At 39.9% G+C, this 10,856-nt stretch overlaps 1 protein-coding gene across 5 annotated transcripts in view; it reads right to left on the bottom strand.

Annotated features, from left to right (window-relative positions):
* Positions 1-10,783, bottom strand: part of LOC123971598 (oocyte zinc finger protein XlCOF6-like) — a 19,228-nt gene extending 8,445 nt beyond the window's left edge. The window contains exons 1-2 of one of the 5 annotated variants that reach the window (XM_046050526.1): positions 10,513-10,766; positions 4,178-6,383 (exon numbers count right to left, since the gene is read on the bottom strand). In XM_046050526.1, coding sequence (XP_045906482.1) covers positions 4,723-6,383; positions 10,513-10,684 — 1,833 coding nt within the window. In that variant the 5' untranslated portion in view covers positions 10,685-10,766 and the 3' untranslated portion in view covers positions 4,178-4,722. Of the gene's footprint in view, positions 1-4,177; positions 6,387-10,512 lie in introns of those variants that run through there. The other 4 variants (XM_046050545.1, XM_046050512.1, XM_046050517.1 and 1 more) reach the window with 4 other exon arrangements.
* Positions 10,784-10,856: the final 73 nt, after the last annotated feature.

Raw genomic sequence — 10,856 nt, 5'->3', positions numbered from 1 at the left:
CTCTCAGGTCTTTTCCCACAGGCCCTGAAAACTGCAGTCATTAAGCCACTCTTAAAAAAGAGCAATCTAGACAGTTCACTAATGAGCAATTATAGGCCCATATCAAATCTCCCATTTTTAAGTAAAATCATTGAAAAAGCTGTTTTTCAACAGCTTAGTGCTTTCTTGGCACTAAATAACTGTTTTGATGTCTTCCAGTCAGGTTTTCGACCACACCACACCACTGAGACGGCTCTTGTTAAGGTCTTCAATGACATCCATTTAAACACTGACAGTGGCAGAATTTCAGTCTTAGTATTATTGGATCTCAGTGCTACATTCGACACGGTCGACCACAACATTTTACTAGACAGACTTGAGAACTGGGTTGGACTTTCTGGCACAGTACTAAAATGGTTTGAATCCTACTTAAAGGACAGGGAATACTTTGTGTCTATAGGTAATCACACATCTGAGCTGACAAAAATTACATGTGGAGTTCCCCACGGCTCCATTCTGGGGCCTCTTTTGTTTAACATTTACATGCTTCCACTGGCTCAGATTATGAAAAACAACAAAACATGTTACCATAATTATGCAGATGACACACAGATTTACATAACCATTTCACCAGGGGACTATGATCCCATACAGGCGCTGAGTAACTGTATTGAGCAGGTCAACGATTGGATGTGCCAGAATTTTCTTCAATTAAACAAGGATAAAACTGAAGTTATTGTTTTTGGAGCCAGGGAGGAATGATTGAAAGTCAGTGCTCGACTTCAGTCTCTAATGTTAAGAACCACAAATCAAGCCAGAAATCTTGGTGTGGTCATGGACTCAGACCTGAATTTGAGGAGCCATATTAAGACAATTACAAAGTCAGCCTACTATCACCTGAAGAATGTATCATGGATTAAAGGACTTATGTCTCAGCAGGATCTGGAAAAGCTTATCCATGCATTTATCTTCAGTCGACTTGACTACTGTAACAGTGTCCTTACAGGGCTCCCTAAGAAATCCATCAGACAGCTGCAGCTGATTCAGAACGCTGCTGCTCGAGTCCTCACTAAGACCAAAAAGGTGGATCACATCACTCCAGTTCTGAGGTCTTTACATTGGCTTCCTGTATGTCAAAGAATTGATTTCAAAATCCTGCTGTTTATAAAGCACTAAATGGTTTAGGGCCAAAATACATTTCTGATCTTCTGCTTCGTTACGAACCATCCAGACCTCTCAGGTCGTCTGGGGCAGGTCTGCGTCACAACTAAACAAGGAGAAGCAGCGTTCAGTTATTATGCTCCGTATATTTGGAACAAACTCCCAGATAACTGCAGGTCTTTTAAATTAAGACTGAAGACTTTTCTTTTTACCATTGCTTTTAATTAAATATTTATTGATAACTTACACTGCACTGTAACTTTTGCTGTCCTGTTTTCTTTTTATTTGTTTTTAGCTTTTTATCATTGCTTTTATCCATTTAACTCTTTAAACCCTGATTGTAACACTGTAACTTTTATTATATTTATATATGTTGCTTTTAAACTTTTTGATATTTCCCTGTTGCTTTTATGTTTTATGTAAAGCACTTTGAATTACCTTGTTGTTAAAATGTGCTATATAAATAAACTTGCCTTGCCTTGCCTTAAAACAGTCAGATATAACACCTGAAGTAATTATCCTATCAGGATTAGTGACAAGGATCCAATCCAGCAGGGATGGGTTCCTTAATTAATTGAGTGAGATTTACACTACCAAATAAGTTTTTTTTACGCAGAGGAGGTATGATCTAGCCAGTTGCTATTAAAATCATTTCATTTTGCCTTACAAGAGAATTAACAGTTGACAAAATACAATTTATAGAATCAGTGGGAGGCCTGTAAATATTTAATATATGTAAATAGTTAAATTTTTATTTTTAAGAAAAATAATATTGATAAAAAGACAAATTAACTGGCTCTACATTGGGTGAGACACGTTCCGAAACTAAATTTAAAGCAACATATATAGCTACCCCAGCTCCTCTAGTGGGCCTATCAGCTCTATACAGAACATATTTCTACTTGCTCGTCTGTAATTTTACTATGTAACCATGTCTCAGAAATGGTGGTAATACTAGGTCTATAAAGTGTAACCCATGCTCTAAGAAGATCAATTTTTGAGGAAAGGCTCTTGATATTAAGGTGAATAATCTTTAACCTTTTAGCCAAATTAATGTTTATAGAAGTTGAAATAGATCAGTTAGTGAGGGTGAGGGGTAAAAGTGGTGAGAGCAACCACACAGACTAACTACAACACTAACAACAACAAACAAAAACTAACAAACAGTCCATGTCTGAGCAATATCAAACAGAACAAAACAGATGTTAAATTGATTTATTAAAAGAGCCCTCTGAGGACTTTCACAAAAGCAGAATTAAGAAATCCCAGATAACAGAAAAACCTGACTTAATGTGGTTTGTGCATCCTGCCTTTATCCGTTTCAGGAAGGCCACACAAGGACACACACGAAAGGTGGGGTACACCCTTGACAGGTCAATGTTAGAGATACCAATCAACCTAGCCTGCATGTCTTTGGACGGTGGGAGGAAGCCGAAGCACCTGGAGAGAACCCACGCGGACATGAGGAGAACATGCAAACTCCACACAGAAAGGCCTAAAATGACCAACCCACAACCTTCTTGCTTTGAGGCGACAGTGCTAACCACTGCACCACCCAGATCAGATTCAATTCAAATATTATTTTATTTTTTTTACATTTAGCTGACGCTTTTATCCAAAGCGACTTACAATTGCTATACATGTCAGAGGTCGCACACCTCTGGAGCAACTAGGGGTTAAGTATCTTGTTCAGGGACACAATGGTGGATGTGTCACAGTGGGAATTGAACCCAGGTCTCCCACACCAAAGGCAAGCATCTTATCTATGCACCATCACCACCCCAATTCACAATAAAAATGAACGCCTTGAATTCTCTCTCTCTCTCTTTCATATATATATATATATATATATATATAGTGTGTGTAATACATTACAGGACATCTAAATGCACTGAGCACTCTGCCCTCTGCATGCAACAGAGGCTTTACTTCCTCAGGAAATTAAAGCATGCTCACAAAACTCACAGACATCACATAGACATGACAGACATGTCATATCAGGGACTGAAAACAACAGTTGTCTGGTCACAGAACGATTCATAAAAATACAAACTGGACACATCTGGCAGAGGAAACATTTCTGCTCTACCAACAATCTGAACTGAGAGCAGACAATAAAACTGAAATATCGTTTCTGGATTGTCTAGTAATCTCTAGTCTTGTTATTAATACATAACAGGCATGTATGACATTACCAGCTCGTTGTCCTCTGAATTAATTCCTGTCTTTAGGCTACAGAAGTAAACAAGGAGCCACAGAGGTTAGCTCACGGGAGACTCATGTTTTTCTTTGTCCTCTCACGGATCACAGTGCTCCTGAATTATGACGTGTTCACAACTTTCTGTTCTTTTCATTACGGTTTCTGCCACTGTACAACACACCTGCCCCACAACTCACTCCCTCTCGCTCTCTCTCCACCGTAACTCAGAAGAGAGCTCGCGGTCAGGTGGATTCCAGGTGTCATGGCTTTTGTGGAGCTTTTTCGTTCACTGCGGCTCCATCTACAGCAGAACTGTGACAATTGATGATCTAGAGTGACGTCAAAGTCGTATCAATTCAGATCGGATCTTTTTAAATGCGACCTGAGTGGCCAGACACAGGTCACATTTAAAAAGATCTGATCTGTATCAGATTTGGACCACATATGAAAGTGGCCCAAATCCGAACTGGAAAAGATCAGATTCCATGTGACCTGGCCTGTTCACACGGTCATAAAAAGATCAGATCTGAGTCACATGAGCAAATAAATCTGATTTGGGTAACATTGGCCTGCAGTCTGAACGCAGCCTAACACTGAGTTACTGAACATGTCAGCAGAATCACACAAATATTTTCATTCACTTGTTTATTATGTCACTATAGATGCAGTTCATTTACAGTTAATGCTACAGATGATCTATAAATGGCTATTTGATCCATAACTATTTGGTTTTCCAAATAATAAAATCAACACTATTATTAAAGCATTAAACATCAAATTGATTCACCTCATAGATAACTGAAAAATAAAAACACTAGATTTTAAAAAACACCCGAAACAAGTCAAATATTCTTTATTCACCGCAAGATTTACGATTAAAATTCATTTTTACAGACTGGAATGATCAGAGAAAGCGGTTTGTTAATAAGAAGTTATCATCATAAACTTATTTCTTCCAGATTACTTGTATCTAATCATTAAAAAAGCTGAAATGAGGGTTTAACATTGTTCTTACTGACCTTTTACAGATTTGCTCGTATAGAAACTGCTTCTGCTGGTTGGAGAGAGTCTGAATAAATGGAATGATCAGAGACACGTTGGGATTGGAGTCAAGTCATTTCAAAACACAGTGCTGTACAGGTGACATAAAATACTATTAAATTAATGAATACCAAAAAGTGGAGTTCCATAAAAACCACAAAATAATGTAGACACAACTAAAAACTGAATTAAAATGATCACATGGCTTCATAGCTGAAAAGATGAAGCACGACTTATTTTGGAGTCTGTGTCACAGTGAACTGATCAGAGTTGAGCAAAGTCTTGTCCTCAGTACTTCAGTCCTGCTGGAAGGAATCAGCTCAACGAGCATCTCTGCAGCTTCATTTAGTTCCTCTGCTCTCACCAGCACACTTGTGGTTTTTGACATGACCGTACTGAGAGAATGTTTTATTACAAACTTTGCACCTAAATGGTTTCTCCCCAGTGTGGCTTCTCATGTGTTGATCCCATTGTCCCTGTGTTACAAATGTTTTACCACAAACTTTGCAACTAAATGGTTTCTCCCCTGTGTGGATTCTTAGGTGTACAGACAAAGCACTAGCTTGACTGAAACTTTTTTTACAAACTGAGCATGTGTAAGGTTTTTCTCCTGTATGAACTCTCAAGTGTAAGGTCAATTGTATTCTTTGTGCAAATCTTCTACCACAAACAGAACAACTGAAAGGTTTCTCCCCTGTGTGGACCATCGAGTGTTGATCCAGACTATGCTTTCGTCCAAATCTTTTCCCGCATTCAGAACAAATGAAGGGTTTCTCCCCAGTGTGAGTTCTCATGTGTATGGACAATTCGCTTTTGTCACTGCAACCTTTTTTACAAACTGAGCAGCTGAAACGTTTTCCTTCTGAATGAATTCTCCTATGCTTTGTTAAGGAGGCCTTCCAGATGTATCTTTTACCACAAACGGAACAACTAAATGGTTTCTCTCCTGGTTGTCTATTGAGACCTTTGTCTTCCTGCAGCTGTCTCTTGTCGCCAAAGCTTGTTGCACATTCAGAGGTGCTACTTGATGTTTCTCCAGTATTACATTCCTGATGACGTTCAGATACTTCATTGTTTTGCAGAGGGTTTGAACCTGACTGAGGTTCCCTGGTCTCCTCCCAGTCACAACTGTCATCAGAATCAGGTTCAGAGGAGTTTGACGTCTTGTCATCAGTATCTGGTTGTAAATGTCTATCTGGGTCAGAGTTCCTGGCTGGTTCTGGTCCTCCACAGTCCTCTCCATCAGCTTCTGTTTCCATCTGTTTATGAAGCTGTGAGGACAGAGGTTTCTCTTCATCATCCCCACTCTTCACAGGGACAGGAGTGAATGTAAACTTGGTGATATCAGCCTCTTCCAGCCCTAGAAGCTTGTCCCTCTCCTGACTGGTGTAGAGTTCCTCCTGTTCTTCAATACGAGGGAGCTCAGGTGGGCCCTCCTGGTCCAGACTTGCAGGTATTCCATTGTTTTGCAGAGGGTTTGAACCTGACTGAGGTTCCTTGGTCACCTCCCAATCACAACTGTCATCAGTCTCAGGTTCAGAGGAGTCTGAAGTATCTGGTTGTAAAAGCCTACCTGGATCTGAGTTCCTGGTTGGTTCTGGTCCTCCACAGTCCTCTCCATCAGCTTCTGTTTCCATCTGTTCAGTTAGTCTTTGATGAAGCTGTGAGGACTGAGTTTTCTCTGGAAGCTTCTTTCTCTCCTGACTGGTCCAGAGTTCATGTTGTTCTTTAATGTGTGGGGGCTCTAGTGGGTCCTCTTGGTCCAGACTGGGAGTCCACTCCTCTTTAATGTGTGGGGGCTCTGGTGGGTCTTCCTGGTCCAGACTGGGAGTCCACTCCTCTTTAATGTGTGGGGGATCTTGTGGGTCCTCTTGGTCCAGACTGGGAGTCCACTCCTCTTTAATGTGTGGGGGCTCTTGTGGGTCCTCTTGGTCCAGACTGGGAGTCCAATTCTGCTGCTCAAGGGGAAACTGTACTTTACTCGCCAACAGCAGCTGGACGTCTGTGGAGAATAATAAAATACATTTAAACCAATGACACCACGTAAATGTGTGGAGAAATTATGCACTTTGTAAAACATATTTAGAAGCACCGCCGGTTGATAAAAGTTTCTTGATAACGGATGGTGATCAAATGATGACTAGGTTTGGACATTCTTTACTCGACATGAAGAGATCTTACAGCCTATCACACAGCAGACACATATACTTCCTACAGCATTGTTAGAGCTTCTGAAAGTGGATGTCCTTTGGAAATTGCTGTCAAAAAAAGGTAACATTACATCAGTCATAAGAGAGGGGTTTGGATCTCACCAAAGCAATGAAGTGCAGATTAAAACGGTCTGCAGAATGCTGTTGGTCAGTGCCAACCAAGACAATAAACACACTAAATCTCACTCACTCATCTCAACCTGAAAACGTACCAGCACTCAAACTGAGAGGATGAAAGTGCAGGCCCATGTTAGTCTGCCCACAAGTTTTGTCCACTGTGTTGTCGTTCTGTTGGCAGTGCAAGCAGCCTGTACCACAACAATAATCAATTGTGTAGTATTTTGAAAATTAAAAATGAACAAGGAAATGTAGTTTTAAAGTGTGGGACTCGGGCAGAAAACATTTCCCCCCCAAACTGCACTGCCTCATCTTTGCAAAGAGTGAAATACTTTGCTCTTACCACCTAGCTATGGTCCAGCAGTACATCTGAGCCTTATGCGAGTCATTCATTACATCGACGCAAAGTAAGCTCTTCACAGCAGATGCATGCATATGTTTCCAGAGGACCATACTGCCAAAAATAATCTGCCAGGGGCTGAAGGATTCACTCACATCTTGGGGTTCTAAGCAAAGACTGACAGGTGTGCAAACATCGTCATGGCTGTTGAACAAAACCATCGACTTGCCTGCAGTGTTTCTGTCAACGGCTGCATCTAGCAACTGGTAAGTTAATGAACACATTGTTTTTGAGTTTTCAGTTCTAAAAACAGCACAAGGTGAGGATTTACAATATCCTAATTGATTTTACAAGGCACATACTGTATCAGTGTTTAAGGCTGTCACTTTTGGTTAACTCGGCAATAAGGCTCAGAACATTGTGAGATATCGTGGTGACAAACAGACAGACATGACGATTTCATTGCCTCCTTGGATGAAGTAATATAATAAAGATAATTATAGTCAAACATTTGGATTTGCAATTATGTGTTGGAAATCAAACTTTCATCTTACTTACTTACTGTACTCAACTTGAATAGCGGACAGCCCTGATGTGTAGACTAAATGTAGTTTCTCATTGTATTAAAAATCTCACAATCTCTCAATTTCAGATATTTTAAAAGTCTGACATGAAGATTCTGATATTCTTTCATTCTTGAGACTATAACTGACATCATACAGACATTTCTGTCACTTTCCTTTAATGGAAAATAATTTCTTTCTACCATGGCAGTCCGTCCAAGTCAAGTCTATGTGTGGGGAAACAGCTTATTCTAGCATTACAGATAGCCAGTAAAAACTTGCAAGGATTATTATTCAAAAAGTGTTTTGTTTTTGTACAAATTTTTATATATTTATTATTTTGTCTGTTTTCTTAATTTACCCAAACCTTTGCCATCTTATCCAGTTTCTCTTACAGTTTCAGCTGCAGAATCTCAACAGTATTGAGGATCTTGAGGAGGAGGTTGTATGCTGGTGCACAATCAATGTGGGATGAACACATATGTCTTTACATCTTTTTTATAACTTTGTTATCTGCTTGTAGTCTCTCTCTCTCTCTTGCTCAAGTGCCCTACAGAGCAACTGGCATGGTGTCCCAAAGGCCAGTCTGACTGTTGAGCAGTTAGAGGAGGAATATTACGGTAGTTGTAATACTTGCACATTGTGCTTATCAATTACTTTTACAGTTCGCACAGATCAATTTGAAGGGCCAAATGTGAATGAAATACCAGCCCTTAAAAACCAGTAGAAAGGCATGGTTATACAAGAAATAACCAGGGAAAAAATAAGTGACCAAAGAAGTGAGCAATGAGATGAAACAGATAAAACAATGTTTAAGAAAAATGTGGAATCAAACAGGAAACCTCCTAAAATTGAGATTTATCTGCCAAATATTTTGAATGCTGATACTTTCACCAGTCAGGAATGTGTCAGGGATCTCATAACAACATCAGGATGGCCTCCGGCCCAATTACATTTTTGGGTGCATGTTGTGATACTGTCCTGACCAGTTTAGTGACGTCCTCCACCATGTCGTCCAGGCCTCACTTCACCACATCCCTGCTATCTGGAAATCTTCTACTCTGATAACCTGAGACCTTTATTAGGTACACCCACTCAATTGCTTGTAAACACAACTAGATAATCAGCCAGTCACATGGGAGCAACTCAATGCGTGTTTAGGCATGTAGATGTGGTCAAGATAACTTACTGAAGTTCAAACTGAGCATCTGAATGGGTTTAAGTGATTTTGATCATGGCATGGTTGTTGGCGCCAGACGGGCTGGTCTGAGTATTTCAGAAACTCTGATCTGCTGGGATTTTCACGCACAACCATGTCTATGGTTTACAGAGAATGGTACGAAAAAAAGAAAATATCTGGTGAGCGGCAGCTGTGTGGACGAAAATGCATTGTTGATGTCAGAGGTCAGAGGAGAACGGACAGACTGGTTCCAGATGACCACTTGTTACAACCAAGGTATGCAGAATACCATCTCTGAACGCACAACAGGTCGAACCTTGAAGCAGATGGGCTACAGCAGCAGAAGCATAATACAAGAGGCTAATTAAAATCAAAGAAACTCTCATAAAGAATACAGAGGGATGAAACCCACTCACCATTTCACGCTATGCCGTTACCTCCTCATCCTGCAGTTCACCCACACACAAACACCTCACGTACCTTTTGAGTCAAGTACTTCTTGATTCTCCAGTTCAGGGAAAAGGTTTACGTACAGTTACGGCTGGGCAATAAAACAATGATAAATATCGCAATATAATTTTCCTCATTATGAATATAATAAATGTTCAATATATTGTCAATAAATATTTGGTTTAATTAATTGGATCACGGACAAATAAGCCTTTAATTTTTCTATAAAAACATTTATTTTGTTGAGGAAAAGGGACTGAAAAAAGATTTACTAATCATATTTGTTGAAAAAGAATTTATCATAATAGTTTTGAATGTTCTACCTCAGACTTGTGAAGTGATCCACTGTTTGGCATCAAGTGTTTGTCACATTCTGACCACAAAGAAAAGTTTAACCAGATAATTAACCATCTCGTTTCTTCAATTTTTACTCAGGAGCAAAAATGAGCCTTTAAACTTGAAAGAAATTATTAAATTTGACATTTAATGTGATGATTAGCGATATTGAATGATATGAAATGTTTTATCGTGGTAACATTTTTGGCCGTATCGCCCCTATGTACTCTGTTTAAATGAACCTGTGTCTCAGCAATCCATCTGAATCTGCGGTCCATTTTTTACCTTTAAAAGCTGTTTAAGCATCACTATGGGTGTTTCTCAAAACCAACAATGCAAAGAACGAACTTTTGTTCTTTGGGAGAACATTCTTGCTAGTCGTTCTTGGACTAACTTTATTCCAGCTGTCGGTGAACAGGTTAGCATAGCATAGCCCTGATCGAGCCGAACTCCATTCAGAAAACATGTATTTTAAAAGTTGTCGTCCTGCTGCCTTGCTGACAGACCTGACAAAGTATGAATTCATATATCTCACAAAACGGAATCATATTGTAGTTATTTCGGCATCAGTTTGATCGGTTTATTGCAATTAAATCACAGCCAAGTGTTTACTTTGTGTTCATATAGCTGTAGTATCAGCGGGCTGTGAACACTCAAAATGTCCAGCGGACAACAACTCAAGCGAGTAAAGCGAGGCGAATATTAAATTCGCTTTCGGTGTGAACGCAGCTTTACAGGAACATTTTGCTGCACTGTGAGTACTTTTACTGTCATACTGTAAGTACATGTTGCTGATAATACTCACATACTTTTACTGAAGGAAGGTTTGAATGCAGGACTTTTACTCGCAGTGGAGTATTTTCACAGAGTGGTATTAGTACTTTTACTGCAGTAAAGGCAGTTTACAGTGAGAATCAGCAGTAAAGTGCACAAACCTGCTCTGTGTAACCGGACTTCAGGCTTGAAAACAGCGTCCAGTAGTTTGCGTTGTCCACAAAGTTCCTCCTCGTACTCTGCTATCGTTCTTTCAAACAGCTCAAATATCTCTTCAGCAGCCGCACTTAGTCGCTGCTGGACAAAAGCTCTCAGCGTTTGGACTTTAGACATGTTTACAGCAGCTTTTCCTCCAGACACACTCCGTTACAGACACGCAGCTCACTCTGATGTCTTTCTGCTGTTTCTCACGGTGACTTCCGTTTTTTAGCCACAGGAAGTCCACCGTCTTTGCCGTTTCTCAAAATAAAAGTATTTTATTTACAGGCTCTTTGTTAAGAACCAA

This window comes from Micropterus dolomieu, linkage group LG01, assembly GCF_021292245.1.
Source record: "Micropterus dolomieu isolate WLL.071019.BEF.003 ecotype Adirondacks linkage group LG01, ASM2129224v1, whole genome shotgun sequence".
NCBI lineage: Eukaryota > Metazoa > Chordata > Actinopteri > Centrarchiformes > Centrarchidae > Micropterus > Micropterus dolomieu.
This window is presented reverse-complemented; position numbering and strand designations above follow the sequence as displayed.